General features: G+C 34.0%; 1 protein-coding gene across 1 annotated transcript; it reads right to left on the reverse strand.

The window, feature by feature from the left end:
- Positions 1 to 14,195: 14,195 nt before the first annotated feature.
- Positions 14,196 to 20,468, reverse strand: LOC105628995 (uncharacterized). Its single transcript, XM_012210513.4, has 4 exons — positions 20,102 to 20,468; positions 19,479 to 19,612; positions 15,144 to 15,248; positions 14,196 to 14,961 (listed from the first exon to the last, which is right to left on the reverse strand). The coding sequence occupies exons 1-4, from the start codon at positions 20,171 to 20,173 to the stop codon at positions 14,532 to 14,534; spliced, it is 741 nt and encodes a 246-aa protein (XP_012065903.1). The 5' UTR covers positions 20,174 to 20,468; the 3' UTR covers positions 14,196 to 14,531.
- Between the last annotated feature and the right edge of the window lie 1,524 nt (positions 20,469 to 21,992).

Here is a 21,992-nt window from a genome sequence, read left to right on the forward strand (position 1 = left end):
GGTCCTTGTAAGAGGGACTGATCACATAATGACACCTTATTACTCCTATGATCTTTAACATCCCCCCCCTCAAACTTTGCCAGGGCAGGAGGCAGAGTTTGCTGCGAAACATAGCTATGGCAGATTTTGGTATTGGTTTGGTGAAGATGTTAGCAACCTGTTGATCTGTTGGAACATATTTAGTAATTAGAAGACCATGTGCAACCCGTTCTCTAACAAAGTGGTAGTCCAACTCTATATGCTTACTCCTGGCATGAAACACTGGATTCACAGTGAGATAAAGAGCACTCAAGTTATCACAGTAAAGTATAGGCGGCACAGTCATGGAAATCGAAAAATCTTGAAGCAAATATGTAAGCCAAGTGAGCTCAGCAGCCTCCTCCGGTTCTAGGACCTCCGATCTTAGAAATTCAAAAATTTCCTTTTGAAATTGAATTTCCCCATAGGGTATGAGCCATTGCTCTGTATTCAGCTTCGGTACTGGAACGAGAGACGGTGTGTTGCTTCTTGGCACACCACGAGATTAAATTGCAACCAAGGAACGTACAGTACCCTGTGGTCGAGCGCCTAGTGATTGGACATCCAGCCCAATCAGCATCGGCAAACTCCTGCAAAAATAATGAAGAATTGGAAGTTAAATGTAATCCTAGACTCAGAGTTCCTTTCATATACAGAAGAATGCGATGAACAAACTTCATGTGCACCACCGTCGGGTCCTGCATATATTGAGAAACAAAATTCACACTGTATGCAAGATCAGGACGGGTTAATGTTAAATATTGCAACGCGCCAACAATACTGCGATATAAGTGAGGATCATTAGGAGCAGCAGGACTTGTAACATTTGGTTTTATTTCCAAAGGTGTGGCCATCGGTTTACTATCAAGCATGCCAAACCGATCAAGCAAAGTTAAAGTATAATGTGTTTGATTTAGCAACAACCCATCTTCTGTTTGTGTAATTTCAATACCCAAAAAATGATGCAATAGGCCTAGATCTTTCATAGCAAATTCCCTACACAACAACTGAATAAACGAATCAATTAATGTTGGAGAAGACCCTGTTAGAAGCATATCATCAACGTAAATCAACAAGGCTAACGTGCCTTGCGATGAATGAAAAATAAAAAGCGAAGGGTCAGCTAAACTGCAGAGAAAACCAAAAGAAACTAAAAAACTACTTAGCCTGTCAAACCATGCGCATGGGGCTTATTTTAAGCCGTACAGCGCCCTCTTCAGTTTACACACATATGAAGAATATTGCAAATCTACCATACCTGGCGGCTGATCCATATAAAGATCCTCAGAAATATGTCCATGTAAGAAAGCGTTTTTAACATCAAGTTGTCGAACTTGCCACCGTCGAACCAAAGCAATTGAAAGAACAAGTCGAATGGTTCCTGGTTTAACAACTGGAGAAAAATTTTCTGTAAAATCTTGACCATCAACTTGATGATATCCTTTTGTGACTAGCCGTGCTTTTAATCGATCAAGGGAACCATCGGATTTAAGCTTCGCCTTGAATACCCATTTTGACCCTATCACATTCATGTCAGGCATCCTAGGAACCAAAGTTCAAGTCTCATTTTTGTGAAGAGCAGATAATTCCTCCTCCATAGCTTTCTTCCATCCAGAATGTGCCAAAGCTTGTCTGACAGTACGTGGTTCCTTAGGAATTGAGGAATCCATGGTTGTGACAAGAGCATACCTAGGGTTTGGTTTAACAATACCAGATTGAGATCGGGTTGTCATAGAATGGCGATTTGGAGCAAGAACAGGTGCAAGAGAAGCAGAATCTGTTGCTAATTCAGCAATTGGAATATCCGAAGTGCGATCTGGCATTGGCAAAGGGAGATTAGTTTCCTGTATTTCTAAATGTTGCGATGGCAAATTAGCGGATGATGATGGCGAATGAATAGGGGAATCTGGTGTGATGGGTATCGGTGACGAATGATGTGGGGATGGTAAAGAAGCAGTCGAAGAATGTTGAACAGAGATTGGTGTGGCAGATTGCGGTGGAGAAATTGGGACATGCAAAGGGGAAGCTGGTTCAGTCGTGGAGAAAGGGATCGTGGCTGTCGAAGTCGTATTAGGTTGGGCTTGATTGAAAGGAGAAGGAATTGGAATTAAAGATAATGATTGGGTAGAATCCTGCACAGCAGATGACACAGTAGCAGAAGCTGGTATCCATGAATCAAACACTTGTGTAACATGTACTGGTGTACAAATATTAGTTGCTGATTGGTATGGAAAACACTCTTCATCGAATACCACATGTCTCGACATAATATATGTACGATTTTTCAGATCGTAACACTTGTAACCTTTATATTTGTCACTGTATCCTGTAAAAACACAAAGAGTAGATTTTGGATCAAATTTATTTTTCTTAGTGTCCCAAATATATGGGAAACACTTACACCCAAAAACACGTAACATGGAATAATCTGGATGCTTTTTATGTAACTTAAAAAATGGTGAATCAAATCAAATGGATGATGAGGGTAAATGATTAATTAAGAAAACTGCAGTAGTAAAAGCATCAACCCAAAAAGATAACAGAACACGGCTATGAAACAACATTGACATTCCTAGCTCACATATTATGTGATGTCGACGTTCAACTGTACCAGCTTGTTCTGGTGTATATGGGTAAGAAGAATGATGAATTATTCCAGTTTGTAGAAAATGAGTAGCCAAAGTAGAATTAACAAATTCTCCCCCTCCATCTGATTGAAAAACTTTGATAACAGCATTATATTGACGTTGAACATAGTTTTCAAAAGCAATAAAAGCCGAATAAAAATCAGATTTCGCACGTAATGGAATTATCCAAGTGTATTTGGTGTAATCATCGACAAGACAAGCATAAAACTTAAATTTTCCAATAGATAACACAGGACCTGGTCCCCATAAGTCACACTGTATTTTTTCAAAAGCAGTAGTAGTAGAATTAACACTTCTTTTAAAAGGAAATTTGCTGAGTTTCCCCAACTGACGACTGTCACACACTTGATTTATTTTTAAAGGGCCATTAACAGCAATTAGGCCTTTATTATGCAAACAATTTAAAGCAGAAATTTGTGGATGTCCAAGGCGTTGGTGCCAAACATCAGCACTACAAGACTTGAAACGAAATGAAAAATTAGCTTCAGGACTACTAGAAATCATATACAAATCACCCTTCTTTGGTCCCTGCATGATTAACGCGCCTGTCTTCCGTTCCTTCACAATAAAAGAATCATTAGTAAACTCACAATTTACAGGAAACTATGAAGTTAATTTACTTACTGATAACAAATTCTTTTTTAAATCAGGAACATACAAAACCTCAGACAATGGCAACAAACGATTATTTTTTCGAACTTCAGAACTACCAATACCAGCTATAGGGATGGAAGAACCATCACCTATAATAACCGAATTACTACCTGCATAAGTATGTAAATTAGACACCATACCTTCACTTCCAGTCATGTGATTCGTAGCTGCAGTGTCAGACGTCCAATCACGGTCTGTAACAGTATTATCAAGTGTCAAGGCTGCCAAAGCTTGAGGAAGAACACCAAATTGAGACGCAGATGAAGGAATCCACCAACAAATTTTTGCGATATGTCCTATTTTGTTGCAAAACTGACAGGTCTCATCTCGATAAAGCTCATGTTCTGCAGTTGTCATACGTCTCTTCCCTGGTGGTGGAGGTCGTCGCTGCTGACCTGAAGAATTTGTTTGATTTTGCGCCTGAAACCCACGACCTGCAGAAGTAAAATTTGAGCGAGAATTTTTTGAATCTAAAGACGAGTTTGATCCAGCAATCTGCCGATTTTTTTGCTGTTGAGTATAGAACGCCAGATGAGGCGTATGAACTGCTAAAGGTGAAATTGCAGAATTTGCAAACCAAGTTCGTCGTTGATCATGATTTTGGAGTTGTGAAATCAATTCTGAATAAGTTGGTCTTGGTGGTTTGAGCATTGTGGTAGTAAAGGTCTCATATTGTGGACCAAGACTTATGAGTAAGCTATAAATTTTTTCTTTTTCTTGAATTGGACGGCCAATAGCAGCCAAACTGTCACAAATATTTTTGAATTGACGAATGTGATCACCAATGCTGACGCTGTCATCTTTGCGAAGATAGATCAATTGTTGATGGAGTGTAAACTCCCTTTCTTGAGACTCCTGTGCATATGAGTCTTTTAAAGCATCCCAGACAGCAAAGGCCGTATCGAGCCCAATTACAAGCCCTAGAGATTCTTCAGAGAGTGTGCCAATTATCCACCCTCGAAGAAGACGATCTGCTTTCTGCCAAGCAGCGAAATTCTGAAGTAATTGCCCTGTTGCTTTGTCTGATCCTGCCAGATTCATTGGTGGTTCTTCTGTGAGATGATTTAAGAGATCTTGGCTCTCGGCAAGTCCTAGTACTTGCTCACGCCATAGAAGGTAATTTGTTTGGGTGAGTTTCAAAGTGACGAAATTGCCGACGTTTAGTGATAAAGATGAGGAAGCCATGAGCAGAATGATATAGAACCTGGATGTTCCTGCTCTGATACCAAGAAAGAAAATAGGATTTGTGTTTTTTTTTTCAAGAAGAAAAAGCAGCCACTGTTGTATTTTTAATTCAGATTCAACTCATCATACATGAACATACACAGCTCCTCTTATATAGAGCTACAAAATAGACTAAGTCTAAACTAAATCCCAAGAATAACGAAGATAATCAACTGTTAATCACAAGCCATCTTATGTGGCTGTGTTAGCTACCAAACTAGTCAAAGAAAGAGCTAAACATGGACTTCCAACAACTAAATGCACCCAACAGTAGAATAGGAAAATATTAACTAACCTTATCTCTCCAAAATACACCTTATAACTCCATATTTTCCTCAACAGGTCCTTGTAGGAGGGACTGATCATATAATGACACCTTATTACTCCTATGATCTTTAACATAGATAACTTATCCAATCACTGTCAGAGTAGCAATGCAAGTGTAAATCAGAATGTTTAAAGATGAAAAGGCCTAAAGATCGTCTAGCATGTAAGTAAAGAAGAAGATGTTTACAGGCTTGCCAATGGACATCGATAAAACAATGCATAAATTGTGCCAGCTTATTGACACTGAAAGCTATGTCTGGACATGTCAAGGTGAGAAATTGAAGAGCACCAATAACTTAATGATACTGATCTCTAGAATGTAAATGATCACCCATAAATTTACTAAGATTTCGTGTTGTGGCTATAGAGTAGTGCAGCACTTAGATTTATGCATATTCGTTTCGTGCAATAATTCATCAATGTATTTGGTCTGAGAAAGAAGTAAACCATTCGGATCGTGCTGAATATCGATGCCACGAAAATAATTAAGAGTTCCTAAGTCATGAACTAGAAATTCTTTCTGAAGTTGCATAAGAAACCATGCCATTTTTCCTGAATCAGAACAGGTGACAAGAATGTCATCAATAAAACAAGCAGATAAAATTTTAGTATACCTTATTGGAGAATGAAGAGGGAATGATCAGCTTGGGATGAGCAAAAGCCAAGGTGGATTAAGAAATCAGAAAACCTCTGAAACCAAACACAAGGTGCTTTTTTTAATCCATACAAAGAACGTCGTAATTTGCGTACATGATCAAGATATTTCAAATTGACATACCCATGAGGCTACTCCATAGACAATTCTTTATCTTGAAAGCCATGAAGAAAAGCATTAGAAACGTCTAGTTGCCTAATTTTTCCAAGAATGAATATGTGACATCCTACCGAGTCGAGTCTTAGCACTGAGTCAAGTCATTTCATAGAGTCGAGTTGAGTCGGGCCAGACCAAACCCGGTTGGGGTAGAATGGGTTTATAAGTGGACTTACTTGATTGAGAGAAAAAGATCAAAGCATACGGGTGAGGATTTATTTGCATTAAAAGATCAAGCTTGGGTATTAAGTTATAGCCTTTTGCCACTTGAGGTACCATTTAGGAAGTTTCACATCATTTGTCTTGATATTTTGATGGCCTACCCGTAATAACCATTTTACTTTCCCATTTTCATCCTTATCTTCATCTTCTTCATCTCCTTCCTTTCTCCATCCATTTTCATGGTAGTTTAAGGCAACCTCAATTTTCTCCAAGTAAGTAGAATTTCTTGAAGCTTTATATTATTCAACCTCTAATTGAGCTATATTGTAGATAAGTTATAAGAATTCTGATGTGTATAGGAGAAGGGAGTTCAAAGGTAGTAGAGAAAGGAAGTTAAAGAGGAGCTCAAGCTTTTTGGAGTAAAGGTTTGATATCTCTTTTCATTTACCATTTTCTTTGCATGAGAAATTGTGTGGTGTGTTGCTAATGAGACAATATTGCTTCATGTTGAGTGGGAGGACTGGTAATGGTGAGAAAACAGGGGAGAAACAGGGGAAGTATTGAATAAATGAAGTAAAGAGTGAGTTTATGCTGAAACAGGTTTTGCTGGAAATTTTACCAGTAACTTCATCTTGATTTTGACCCCATTTAATGATGGAATTAGGAAGTGTTATAGAAGAGTTATTTGTTCCTCTATGTGTTAGCTTTACATGGGTTTTTGAATCATCCAAATCGGAGTTGTATATTGAGAGATATGACCAAAAGAGTACAGACTATGCAGGCTGGAAAACGCGACGCGCACGCGCGAATTGCCTGAAGAGGTCGCGACTTGTGCCTGAAACTCACTGACTCTCATTTTGCACTGTACGTGATCGCGACTTTCATTTGCTCGCTCGCGACTTTCACCTGAAACTCTCTGACTCTCATTTGGTGCTGTACGCGATCGCGACTTTCATTTGCGCGCTCGCGACTTGTGCCCGATAACACACTGACTCTCATTTTTGCATCTCGCGCTCGCGACTTTCACCTGGAAACTCACTGACCTTCAGGTGTGCATTACGCGCTCGCGACTTGTGTTTTCATGCACTTTTGGACTTTATTTTCTATGCAATTGGATTCCTTTGCTCAACTTGTATGCTTCCAATCATTTTACAACAAAAATACAATATTAGAACATATATTAAAACAACATTCAAGCATACAAATGATGTGAAATCAAATAAACATTATGAATTATGAAGTTATGAACTATGAATATGATGTTGTTGTTATATTATTGACATACCAACATTAGGCTCCATTGAGGTTAGGCAGAAACCATGTAGATAAGGCTATGTCGCGACATAGGATAGCAGATCTGCACCCCATACAGTTTGATACTCCGGCTACAGGCCGTTGAGTGGATATGATTATATACGGGCCATAGCAGCCAAGCATACAGTATTCATCCAGTTTCATACAGTTTTTCTTATCACTTCGGTTTCACTATAACCTTATGGAGCCATACAGATATCTTGACATAACATTTCATGAATCATACAGTATTATAAACAGTAAGAAAGATAATCAAGGTATGAGGAAAAGATCACGCTATATGTGCTTATATGTTTAATTATCCATATGCATTTACATGCTTATTTCTATCTATGTATGTGTTTAATTGTTTCTTTATATGTTGAGATATCCACTGCGCTTTATTTGCTCAGCGAGTTACCTGTTTAACTCGCAGGTTTTGAGTTTGGACCGTAGAGAGTCAGCTTGCAACTGCTGCAGTTCATCTGTAGGAGACTCAGTCTTCAGGGTAGCTACTTATTTGGATGTGTATCTTTTGTCTATCCTTTTTTTTTATGGCATGTACAGGGCACACAGTTGGGCCCATTTCATTTTAACACTAGTATCATGTTTTGTAAATATTAAGTACATTATTAATATAAACAGCATCAGCATGATATAAGAATCTGGCTCCATTATGATATCAGTATGACAAGACATAAAGTCAACCAGTTTGTAGCGTCTCGGTTCGGTTCATTCGGGTTTACGGGTGGACCGGGAAGGGATGTTACAGAATAGTAGCAATAGAGAGCACAGTGCGGATAATATTAAATTTCACAACAGGAGAAAAGGTGTCTACATAATTAATACCAGATTTTTTAGTATCACCTTTTGCAACCAAATGAGCCTTATACCTTTTAATAGACCCATTAGAATTTTTTTTTATCCGAAAAATCCATTTATTTTGAATCATATTGGCATTTGTAGGTCGAGGAACTAAAATCCAAGTTCGGTTATGAAGCAAGGCATCTAATTCACATTGCATAATATCACGCCACTCTTTCTATTTTTTAGCTTGAGTAATAGTTTTTGGTTCCTGAAAAGAAGAAGCAACAACATGATTCGCTTGTCATTTAGCTATGGTTGAAGGACATAATTGCATGGCATGAGTTCGTTTCAGGGAGGAGGGAGGTTCAGTCTGGGCAACCACAAGTTGAAGACCAGATGGTGATGAGGATTGTGATTCAACTAAAACAAAAGAATGAGAAGGAGATGGAGAGGAAACGAATGAATCATAGGGAGGGGTTGTGGTATGGAGATTAATGCATTATTAGAGTCAAGAAAGGTAATAGACAAAGAAGGCTTACTTGTAGATGATGCAAGAACCAATGAAGGAGAGGAAATTGTATGCACTATGAGCCGAGGTTGTTTGACCACACCTTGTGTTGATGAATTGGCATTATGACAAAAATATTTGTGAATTTTAGGATGCTTGGCCAAGTAAATATGACTACTACTAGGATCAAGACATCGATATGCAGCATGAAGAGGAATTTGACCCAAATAAGTAAATTAAATTGTACGAAAAGAAAATTTATGTTTGTTATAAGGCCTTAAAAGGAGATATATAGCACAACCAAAAGGATGAAAGGCTAAAAAATTTGGATTCTTATGAAATAATTTTTGGTATAGAGAAGATCAGACGGAAGTACATTTATCAACATGGCACTTTGTTCAAGAGCATAATTCCAAAATTGTTTAGGTAAGTTGTCATGGGCAAGAAGAGTTAGACCAGTATCCACAAGATGTCGAATTTTCCTCTCAGAAGTGCCATTTTGTTCATGAGTGTAAGGACACGACCTATGCTGAATACCATTTTGTTTAAAATAAGAACGAAGTTTTTGGTATTCTTAACCCCAATTAGAATGGAAGACCTTAATTTTAAGATTAAATTGCCATTTAATTATTTTTTTCAAATAGCAAGAATGTTGAGTAAACCTCACTTTTATTTCGAAGAAAGTAGATCCAAGTAAAACGGCTAAAGTCATCAACAAAAATTACAAAATAGCAATGACCTAAACTAGATTGAAAGGGGGCTGGTCCCCAGACATCTGAAAAGATAATTTTAAAAGGACTACTACTAGTGTGTTCAACTGAAGCCAAAGGTACACGAGATAATTTTCCTAACCTACAACTAGAGCAAGGATTTAAAACTGAATTTGAACAGAAATGTGCTGATTTTTAACCAAAAAAGATAATTTTTACCGATTAGGTTGACCCAATTGACAATGCCATTCATCAAAGGAAGGTGCAGCAGTGGCAATAAAGGCTTGTTTAATGGTTGGCCGCAAAGGTATACACTCCTTCCTCACTTGGTCCTTGGTGTTTGGAAATTTACTGCGGTGTCTGGAAACCATTGAGTGGACACAGAAGTCGAATAGTTGGTTATGGTGAGGTGCAACGTTGGAATAGTTTGCCATAATGGAGTGATTATAAGAAGACCTTAGAGGTGCTATAATATGTTGAGGAAACTTTAGGGCAACTTGATCTCTTTGGTAGCATCTACGACAGGTTAAGGCAGGATAATTTTATAACCATAAATCTGACAGGGTCCTGAACAACCACGATTAAAAGTGAAATTGTTTGAGAGAAATTGATTTTGTGGTCTTGAAGAAGGTTGGGTATTTGGATGATAAGAGGTATTGGTTGCAGTAGGCAAAAGAGGGGCAGTATTTGTGGTTTTAAGAGAAAGATTTGCAATAGGGAGATAAGGGCTTTTGGAAGGAGTTCATGTGCAATCAAATGGCCATGGAGTTCATAAAACTTAACTGGTTCAGGACGAGTACTTAGAGTGGTTATGACAGAATGAAAGTCGGGACCAATAGTGCAATAGATAATCGCATTGAATTCAGCAATGGAGATAGGTCGGCCAGCAGTAGAAAGTTCATCAGCAAGGGCTTTGGCTTTTTGAAGAAATTGCAAAACGGACAGATCATTTTTTCGAAGTTCCTACAGTTCTATATGGAGCTGCAACTGTCGATTTGACTAAACCAAAGGCATTAGCCAAGGCTGTCCAAACCGCATAAGAAGAAGGCAAACTAATGAGGAGAGAAAAGACTGTAATTAGTTTGAGACTAAAGTTTAATTGTTATTTTTATATTGTAGTTGGTGATGAACGGTGAAATTAGAAGTTGAAATAAAATATAATTTCAATAATAATTTATTTTAAAACCCCCCCACCAAAGGCAACGGGTAGTTTTGATAAGCAAGGTCAAGTTGGTGTTGGGGTTGGAAAAGTTAATATTTGATGATGTGTAGAAATTTGGTGTTAACGCAAGAGGGAATCTTTTATTGTTACTGTACTTTGTAGACATTTCTTTACAGGTTCGTGTTAAATTATTGTGGATTAATTCTCTGCTTTTGTTGTTGGTGGATTTGGATTTAAGGATAAATAACTACTTAGTCCTCAAAATTTAGTTTTGTTAAATTATCTAATCCTTTTATTTAAAAGTATCATTCGAAAGGATACGTACCCGTGAGTGTATAAATGAACTGAGCCAAGTTCAAAACTCGACTTAATGAGCTTGAACATTTTAAGTTCGGATCGATACTCGAGTAAGTATAAAATAAATAAATATATATGCATATAAAAGCTCGATAAGACTCGACAAGCTTTCGAGTAAAACATCGCTTTGCTCAAGCTCGACTCATTTAGTAACGGTTAGCTCGAGTTCGGTTCGAGCCAAATTTTTTAAAATTTTTTTCGACGCGGAGTTTAAACATCTCACAAGCCGCCTCAGCTCATTTACACCATATATACCAAGTCGACTCAACTCTAGTGGTTGGGGTGCTGAAACAATTAATTTTTAATTATTAGTATTATTATTATTATTCTCTAATCTTAACTAGTAGAATAGAACTCTCCACCTCAGTATAACTCTTTAGCTATGACGCCTACGCGCTAACGAACTGCACCACCACCCCATTTGATATTATTTTTATCAATCTTATTAGAATAAAACTTTGAAATTAGCACAGCCTTTTTTTTTTTTTTGAAAGAGAGCACAGCCTTTTTAAAGCTAGCCCGCTGAAGCCATTCATTGAAGCATAGAAGGAAATTTCAAGTTGATAAGATTAAGACCTTTTTTTTTCTTTTTTTTTTTTTTTATCAATCAGGTGAATTTAATTATAATTTTTTATTAAAATAAAACATATAATTTTACTCAATAAATGACATTACATGTAATTTTCATCCATTCATTTCATCTTTATTTCTTAATTTTAAAAATTTTATTCTCTTACATCCTTTCTTTTTATTTATCTGTTTTAATTTAAAATAAAAAGAAAAAGATAACACTAAAGAAATAACAACATGATAAAATCAAACATTTTTATTTTATTTTGATATTTCAAGTTATTAATCCAACAACAAATTTTACATATAGAATTATGTTAGGCAGTTATAAGTAGTTGTGAATTATTATTTAATCACTTATTTATAATGAAATAAGCTATCCTTAATCTCTATTTTTAAAAGTTAATTTTATGGTCTCTCTATCTTACCTTTGTGAAACTATTTAATCTTTTTGCTAAAATTATCATTTAGTCACTTAACTTCAATATAAATAATAGAGAAGATTAAGCAATCAATATTTAGGAAACAATTAACATGTATAGTCTAGCTGGTTTTCTCATTTTCTATAAGAAAGTGGGAATAAAAGGTCTTAGTTCATATTCTCTCGATTACAAAAGTTTTCGCTATTTTATGAATTAAAGAGAGGATCACTTCTTTAGATCTATTTGGCAAAATTAGTTATTTTGTTAGTTGTTAGCTGTTTGAGTGTCTTTTCATAAAAGCTAAAAGCTAAATATTACATGAGTTAACTTTTTATAAAAAACTACTTTAATATTTGAAAACTAGTTCAAACGCTACGTTACCGAACACTATGAAAAATAACATTTGGGATTTTGACTAAAAATTACTTAAAAAACTATTGCCGAACATAGTCTTATTGTGTAGTACAAAATATTATTCTAGAGCAAGCCTCCCAATTAACAAAAAATACTTTGGATAAAAAAATTGTCCTGCTACTGCAACTAAGGCTGCATTCAATAACAAATTTTTAAATAGTTTTGTCAAAACGCTAAACGTTTAGGGTTTTAGTATTTTGACTGGTCAAAACATTAGAAACTACTGCAACTATTTTTTATAGTATTCGATAACATAGCGTTTGAACTAGTTTTTAGAGTTTTTAGATTTTAAGGTAGCGTTTTATAAAAAGTTAACTAATATTAAAGTTTAGCTTTTAGCATTTTAAGAAAATTTATTCAAACAGCTAACAGCTAAACACTACTGAGATAGCTAAAAGCTACCAAAATAGATAATGCCGGAAAGACTCTAAGCATGTGTTCGATAAATTGCTTTTAGCGTTTTGACTAAACTAATGTTATTTTTTATAGTGTTCCGTGACATAGTGTTTAAAGTAACTTTTAGAAGTTAAGGTAACGATTTATTAAAAGTTAATCCTTATAACGTCTAGCTTTTAGCATTTTATGAAAAGCTACCCAAACAACTATTAGCTACTGAAACAACTAATAGCGGGTCTGCTTGACAAAATTAATTATTTTGGTAACTGTTAGCTATTTTAATAGCTTTTAGTTGTTAGCTGTTAGTTGTTTGAGTAGGTTTTCATAAAAGCTAAAAGTTAATATTACATGAGTTAATTTTTCATCAAAACGTTACCTTAATTTCTGAAAACTAATTCAAACGCTATGTTACCGAACACTACAAAAAATAGCGTTTAGCATTTTGACCGATTAAAACGCTAAGAGTTAATTAAAAGATTGTGACCGAACACAACCAGCAACTAAAACAATTAATTTTACGAACAAATTCTAAGATATTCTTTGAACGAATCTCCTTTACTTTGTTTTTGTTGTAACTCAGCATCTTCTTGGAAGGAACCCCTCTTTCTTTGTATCTACCCGATGACAATAATGGAGCCAAGAGCTTGATCTCAAGCAAGACTGGATTTTATTGGAACAAAAAGGTAAAATGATGATTCATTACCCGTTATTGATTTAAGTTTTGAACGATGGCAAAATAAGGGTTGAAATGTCATTTTAGAAATCATATTTGTTTAGATCTTTAATCTCAAGCTCTTGAAATTTGCTTCTACTAGAATGAATAACGCTTAAATAATTTCAAATAATTTTGTAATTACTAGACCATATAGAAATAATCCGAGGATCTCAAATCGGTTGTGGAAAATGCATGAATTATATTCATTAACATTCACCTACAAGTCACGGTTTGTTTTCAGAAAATAGTTTACCTTTGATAAATATTTTTCAAAGAAAATATTCTTTTCTTAATATTTTTTTATATAATTTATTTTTCGTCGTTTGGTTGCAATATTAAAAATCAGTTAAAAGTTCTTAAAATTTTTAACCCATAAAACCAAAAAAATATTATTAATAATAGAAATTTTCGTATTTGAAAAATTTTATTGTTAATTACAAAAAACATGCAAAAAATGAATTACTATAAAAGTCGCCAGTAACTAGTAATGGAGGCCGACGGTAAACGGTGGATGAATAATGATCGATGGTTACTAATGATCAATAAATAAAAAATATGTATTTAAAATATTTTCTTGAAAATGTCTTTCTAGAAAACGGAAAGTTATTTTCTTTAAAAATAACTTGATTTTCCTTTCATATCTCCATTAACTTATTTTCCTAAACACCCCAATAAATGAAAAATTAGGTTTTGGTGAAAGATATTTGGTCCTAGTTATTAATATATATAAGAGAGCTTACATTTAAATTAGAGGTAAAACCCACTTTTCAACTTGTTCTAAGAAGAAAAAAATTTAATATAGAAGTTAAAATAGTGAAACTTAAAAGGATTATAATTGAAGGACCTTATAGTAAATTCACCTCTATAAATAACCAAAACATAAATGAAACAAATTCCAAATAAAATCCTCAAGGAAACTTTTTACTTTTCTTGGAATTTTTGCATGATTTAGCAATTTTACATTCACGAATTTAGTCTCATCAAAGTAAACACGAAATTCCTAAGTCCTAACACATGAATTTATTTATGTACAAACCATTGCATGAGAATGGTATCTGAAAACAAATATTCAATAATGTACAGTGTAATCAAAGGCTTCAATAACAGATGTCAGATCTTAATCTGAAGTTGAACAGCTGAAAATGAAATTTTGAATGGTATAGTAAAACTATAGTTCCACCACCTTCACCTTACCATGCTCAGTCCAGCCTAAACACAACTGCCATGTCATTATTTCACAAAGTTAGAGAAATGGAGATACTGTACAAAGACCAGATTTATTTGTTTCTGGATTATGTATTAGTACATACATCAGCCCGAAAAGTCACAAGAATCACTTCCGGCCCAACCTCAACAAATGCTGTTGATGTTTTGCTGCAGCGGCCTTGTCTGCGGCTTCACGCTTGAGTGTTCGCTTTGCACGCCGACCTGTCCGATCTTTCGCAGCCTCTTTCTGCTTAGGTTCACGTGATGGACCAGCACCCGAGTCCTGGGGATTTGGTCGATGAACCGGCCTTGCTTCTTGACGCCCCGCCCTAACGTACCCATTGTCTCCCCACCGTCGATTACCAATCCGAAGGTTTGAGGAGCGGCTTAAGTAAACTTCATCCAGATCATCCTCATCCTCATCCTCATACTCATATGGATAATAATAATACTCTAAATCATCATAGACATTGTGATGCTCCTCTACAATCAAAGGTTTAAACCATGGAGCTCTAAGAAGAAGGCACACACTTTCCTCAAACATGTAATCCTGGATGCTGTTGAAGGAATAAATATTTCGAAGAGGGGCAGTTAAAATATGAGATTGCACAAATGTAAATAATAAGGATCATATGTGATAAAAAGACTTCTTTAATATGCTTCTATTTATGTAGAATTTACTGATTGATCCAATCTCCCCAAATAAAATGTGTCTGAGATAATGAATTTGAATTGGTACCTGCCATCAAGTGAACGATGAACATTAAGAAATTCAAATGGATGTTTGCACTGAGGGCAGGTTGGTTTCTGACTGTATGTGGCCCATCGAAGGATACATGTCACACTGCAAAAACAAAGAGAGGAGGTCTATGAATATGCCAGGATGCCGTTGCATTGAAATATATAAATTATAAAAAAAATTTTCACACAACTAATTCAAGAAGCAATAATTGATTGTTAATTACAAGGAGTGTATTGTGCACCAAACCAGATAGTCAGATAGCCAAAAGACATTTAGGGTACTGCCTCATTCAAAAATACATAAAGAAACATATCAGTTTCTGCTCGGCCACGTAACTTATGCACCTTAAATTGCGGCTACAAACTCAACAAGAGTAAGATATTCACCATAACTCCATACATGACCATTACTACTATTATTATTATTATTATTATTATTATATACTGCTTCCACATTCCAAAATAGCACAAAAATCACAGAATGTAGCACACAACTAAACTCCAAAAGCAAACTGCCCAATATGATATATAAAAATTTGAAGAACGGAAAGAAATATGTCATCATGATTGGACAAAATAGTACAATTGGTAACTAGACACATTTGTCAGCAGCAATACAGAGATAAAGTCCAAGGCAGAATTATGATTGCAGAATTGTCCCCCATAATAAATGATGCATGACAGAACTAAATTTCACTATTTCCAGGCGATTCTTCAATCAATTTAGTTGGATTACAGATCTGATTTCAAGAAAAATTTACGACTGAATTAAAACCAAAAAAGAAGGCTAAAAGTTTATGAATTACAAACATACTTTAAATTGGGCTTAAATTAGGCCCATGAATAGCAACTTCGGAACACGACATATATTTGGACTTTGTGGATTCAAGGATAATCAGATTATGTTTCTTAAGAGTTTTGTCAAGCTGGTTGACTAGTAATATTGACAAGAGAAGTAAAGACAACTCAAGCGAATTTTTTTTTTTTTAATTAAAAAAAAAAAAAATAAGCCTTTACAATCTCATATGGAAGACAAGAACTTAGTAGTGCCCACTAGAAGATGCTGCAAACTTGCAAAAAAATTCCATTTCAAATTAATATGTTATATCACTTTGCATGCACAAGACTTGTTTACGTAATCAGAAACCTACATCAAATCAGAGAAGAAAAATTCCCACCAAATGAGGAAAACTTTTCAAACTCAAGGAAACAACACTTTCTAATGGACAAAGATAACAATTGTACTGACTAGACATCTAATCACCACACTGATTACTGCTAAACAAGAGACCCAAATTTGAGCATTACAAGATATATTCTTGAATATGCATTTTCTTTTTGATTTAATCACTTCATATAGGCTCAGCTGAACCAAAAAAAAAAAAAAAAAAAAGAATAGAAGAAGAAAAAGAAGAAGAAACTCATTGTGTTCGTTATTATTCCTCTAGAATTTTTCAGAACCAACTTATACATTTAAGGATTGCCAAAAATAACAGTCTAAGAATTTAGAGCTAAACCTTGCAGCTCATAATTAACCTATAATGCTCACAAGGGCTTGCTCTTTTTGTTCATATGAACTTTTCTCATTCCTCAAACTGACTTGACTTGATCCAGAACATAGTGACATCTGTACTCCACTTTTTATAGTTCATGCTCCTAGAGACCATAGACTACCTTCAAAGGGAAGTATGTCAACAATTATGAAAATCTCTAAGAAGTACAACTCCCTTTCAAAAATTAAACATTTTTTCCATAGGGACAACAGGGCAAGTCCTCGGTTTAAGTTTACATAATCCAGAACACATTGGTACTTTACTCCATGTTTAAAAAAGCTCAAGCTCATGGGGTCCACCAACTAACTTCAGATGGAAATTATGTTAAAATTAAGAAAGTGTGAAGCACTGACCACCCCCTTAAAGAGTAAAACACACTTTACAGCATCTATACAGTCAAAGCCTCAGTAACTTTAATGGGGCTGGCAGTACCTGAAAAGCATATTTATGTCCAACATCTGCCTAATGAATGAATAATATTTATACCATTCTTTTGCCTTAAACTTGCATAAAAAGTGCAGAGAGTAAATTACAGCAGACGAAAGTCACACATAGGATAATTTATTTATCCATATCCAGAGGCTCTTTGTATGGAATAGCACTTAAAATCAAAAGAAGCAAGACTAAGGAATATGCACATTCTTCCAAGGCCCTAGTCATCAGGATCAAGCCACAAGTAGGACAGATCCTACTGAGGCCATAAAAGCTCTAACCTATAATTCTTATCCAATTATGTGAATGAAAAAAGCATTTCCTTTCTTCTTTCTACAACATACTATGGAAATTGAAAATAAAATGTATGTGTATGATGCAATTCATAGATAAGAAACTCTAATCCATGAATCCAGAAAATCTACACTTCACTTCAGAGTGTTAACTTGCTTCTTCAAGGAGGGAAAAAGGCCCCACAGGTTGATTGTCTGACTCAATGCAAAACTAATAAAAAGGATAGTACTATAGTTGCAAAAGATTAGGCTCAAACCAAAGAAAAAATGCAAATATATTTAAAGATAGGCAATCAGGCAAATTCATGCTGTCAATGTAAATGTCGTGTTATTTTATTTTATCAGTTTCTAGAAAAGAATGCATTATGACCAACAAGTGTTTTACGCTGAGTTGACACTCCTGATAGAGACTATCGATTAGAAGAGAATAGTGAATAGCTCATAGTGCATATTCATTAGACATGCAAAATTCATTCACCTTCCCCTGTAAAATATAAGACCAATTGCACGCACAGTCAGAGAAAGCCCCAAACAAGCACATGGGAGGCGGACAGCAAGCAAGAAGAACTAAGGTTTATCATGCAAGAAAATAAGTTAGGAATAAGCCGCATATATGCACATAGTTTAATTCATAATTTAAAAACACTGTACATGACACAGATTATAGCACATACAAAAATAGGTGATGTTAGCATCAAAAGGAAGCTTATCTGCAAAACAATGCCAAGAAACTAAAGTTTATTTATAACAGACTCACACAAGATTATCAACAACATACCTCTTGTATTAAATTCCAGCAACCTGCTCACAATATATAAACCATGGTCTCAAAAGGCGACAGGAAAGCAATGAAGTTTTGAAGTTTTTAATTTACTCCTCAAAAGTGAGGCGCAGTCTATGCCTCATAGCATACATGCAAGTTATCTCAATTTCTCAAAAAAGAAAAAAAAAACAAATAAAAGTAACAAAATTAGCCAACAAGTCAAAATAAGAAAATAAGAAGAAAAACTAGCAGGTGCATAAAAGTAAAGTATGAAATGAGAGCATCGCATCCTTACAGACTGTTGGCTAAACAATTCGTCAAGAAATGTGTCCTACAGACACTCAGATTGATTCATCCTCAGATAACATCAAAACCTATCCCCCCAACCCAAAAGTAAAATAAAAATAACGATGATCAGTCAGAAAGGGAAATGGAGCATTGAGTTCAGATAAATTATGACGAAACTGTTACTTCCATCAAACTAGTTACAAGGCAAACAGGTAATCATAAACTTCCAAACAAGAAGACTATAGCTCAAATACTTGTAAAGAGACCACTTGATAGAAAATTACTATAGGAGGCAAAATATCTCAAATCTATGGCAAATACAGGCCCAAAAAAATCAAAGTCCTAAGTTCCTATGTTCCTTTAGCAAATTTCATTGAGAATGAGATTTCCAAACTTTGTTTTCTAAACAACTAACTATTGCTCATAGCCCACAAAGGAATTCCGTACAAGTAAAATCATGCACAGAGATTCAAAGTACCTTAGAAATTTAGAAATTGAAACCCATAATCAACCTATTCATTTACCACAAATTAGAAACCACATTTAGTAAAATAGGGGAACTCATGTTTGTTATGTTTGAATCACTAAGAGCTTCTTCTTTAGATAAATGAACTTCATTATATTTTGAGGAAATCATTTTCAAATCAAACCATGAATGAAAGTTAGTTTGAACTTCAAATTTTTTATTCAATGAAATTGGTCAAACTGGAGTCAAATTCTATTAAAAGTTGATAGAATTGCGCAGCTAAATTTAACAAGAGTACAAACTAATAAAGTTAATGAATTATAATTACAAGCTAGGAGGGCTAATCAAACTGTATCCTACATTTAATCCAAACATAAAAATTCCTTTTTTTATACATAATACAACTCATTTGCAAATGAAGTGAATTCCATGTTCATTTATTCCAAAAACTGTATAGTGAATAAAAAGAATTATACAACTAAGTTCCAAGAGAGACATCCCCACAAGAGTAAACAGAAGAGTGATTCCTTGTACTAACCAGTAAGCATGTTCGCAACCTCTCACAAGAGCAGTCTCCTGAAGCACTATCTTATCCAAGCATATGGCGCAAACTCCACCATGATTTCCACAAGACTTTTCATTATTAGCCTCCACCTTAGACTGCGCTTCCACCTGAAATCAAAATTACCATATCGATCAATTCACCAACAAAACCACACTCATTTAATTTATTTTATTATAAATAAGAAAGAAAGACCCAATTTAGAATTGTTTCAGTTATGAAGTCTCATGGTCCATAAAATCAACCAAAATTCAATTACTTCAGAATCCCATTTCCATACTGATTGCATAGCTGAAAAAGTCGTTGTATCACCAAAATTTAATTGCGTTAATTTCAATTTAAAATACTCCACCCTTTAGCTTTAAAATGAATTATATAAGGAAAAACAAAACAAAACAAGAATATCATCACTTCATCTTCTCCCTGATTTCTCAGCAATCAAACACATGGAAATCAAAATATCAAAATAAACAAACAAACAAAAACAATCATATCAAGTAGATCTTGTCCAAAAGTCATAATTCCTACATACCCACCTTAAAGAAAACAAACCTTTTTCAAAGAAATGAAAAAAACCCAGAAAAAGAAATCATAATTACCTGATCTTGAATGGAGAAATGGGCAAGAGTATTGGTTAATTGGTGAGCTTCAACGTTGATGAGCGAAGTCATGGTAATATAGCAGTTAACAATAAAAATCAAAAGGGTTTGTTGTTGTTGTTGTTGTTGTTGTTGTTGTTGTCGTCGTCTCTGCTAATCTAAATCTAAACCTAAAATCTGTACAAAGCTAAAAGAAAAATTTAGGGAGAAAGAGAAAGATGCTAAAGAATGATTCTATTGAGATTGAGATTCCATAGAACTGGGGAAAATAGAGAGGGGAAGGTACCCTCTTAGTTAGGGATGGAAAAGACCCAAATAAAGAGGGAAGGATTGTGGATGATATCAAACGCTACAGTTCTACTCAAAAATGAAATAAAATAAAATAGTTTCCTTTCCAGTTCCAGGTCTTTGCGGCAGCTTCCCCCAAGTTGGAATATTCCATCCCCAGTACGTACCTCCTTTTTTTTCTATTATCTTTTTTTTCCTTAATTTTCAACTGCCCCTCTTTCTTTTATTATATTGATTTTTCATTTGATTTTTTATATATTTTCCCAAAATAATATTTTTTTTAATTAATAGTATAATAATAATCGTATTGGTTGATTTTTATAAATGTAATTTAATTTATATATCTAATTTTTTATTGACTTTTATAAAACATAATAATATGAATAATTTATATTATTATAAAAATTTAAAAGTGTTAATAAAATAAAAAAACATTTCATGAAATTACAAAAAAAATTCAATAATTAAATAACTTGTTAAAGGAAAAACATATTTTTTATAATTTGATAGCCAAATTTTATATGAATTTTCTATAACAATTTAAATTTGATTAACTTAATTTTTTCGTATATAATAGCAGTCTGAAATAAATAAAAAAATTATTATTAGTTATTATAATAACTAGCCATTAACCGCTCGCGAAATATTTAGATATTGTTTGAGTACTATTATTTTTAAAAATTATTTAATTTACAATAAATAAATTTCAAAAAAATAATTAATTCCTAAACTCTCACATTATACACGAATAATTATAGAAATTATAATATAATTTATCCTAAATTTTTTTTGAAAAGATAAGTATAAAAAAATGAATGATAGATACGGAGAACAATTATAAGTAAATCTTAATTTTTAATTTTACATAGAATACTTAAAAAATTAAAACTTAAGATAGATATAAATGTAGATAATATTTCAATAATTTTTTTAAATGGTTTAATAATTTTAAAAAAAAATTATTAGATATAATTTGTTTATCGATAATAAAATTAAATTTTAAATGATAAGATCAATATTTTAAATATAAGTGATTAAGATATTTAAATTTTTTAACATATTAAATGTTATTTTTTATTTAAATAAAATAAAAAAATACTAAAATTTTTCACAAATAATAAACTTTTACATGATCGATTCCATCTATAGGAATTACTGGTTAATGGAGAGGAAAGAGTTGGATTTTATAAGACAAATAGTCATCTAAGTTGAAATATTCACATGAAATACAAACTAAAGGAACCTGAAAAAAAAAAAAAAAAAAAAAAAAAAAAAAAAGATGATGTTTCTACCATAATAATGATTTCAATAAATTAAAACCTTACTGATGTTTCTTCCTTGGCATTTGATCATTTGATTTTTTTTTATCTGAATCAAACAGGCTCTAAAAGCCAATCAAATACACAAAGACCCACTCAATGACTAGTTTGTATCCTCTGCAGTTTTTGCTGCTTTGTGCAATAACAAAACCTGTTGCCTTGCAATGGATACGACAATGCTCAAAAAGCATGGAGCTATTCCCAAAAATGAAGTCCACACTTCCTTCCATGAAGCAATCGCTTAGATATTGCTTACATATTTATTTATTTATTTATTTTGAAAA

This window comes from Jatropha curcas, chromosome 5, assembly GCF_041381405.1.
Source record: "Jatropha curcas cultivar XTBG-Jc1 chromosome 5, XTBG_Jcur_1.0, whole genome shotgun sequence".
NCBI classification, from domain to species: Eukaryota; Viridiplantae; Streptophyta; class Magnoliopsida; order Malpighiales; family Euphorbiaceae; genus Jatropha; species Jatropha curcas.

Excerpts from the sequence above, each read along its gene's own strand:
- LOC105628995 (XM_012210513.4), bottom strand. The coding sequence starts at position 20,173 with ATGACTTCGCTCATCAACGTTGAAGCTCACCAATTAACCAATACTCTT. Across the intron at positions 15,249-19,478 it reads GGTTGCGAACATGCTTACTG|TGTGACATGTATCCTTCGAT; the intron begins GTTAGTACAAGG and ends TTGTTTTTGCAG. Across the intron at positions 14,962-15,143 it reads CATCGTTCACTTGATGGCAG|CATCCAGGATTACATGTTTG; the intron begins GTACCAATTCAA and ends TTCCTTCAACAG.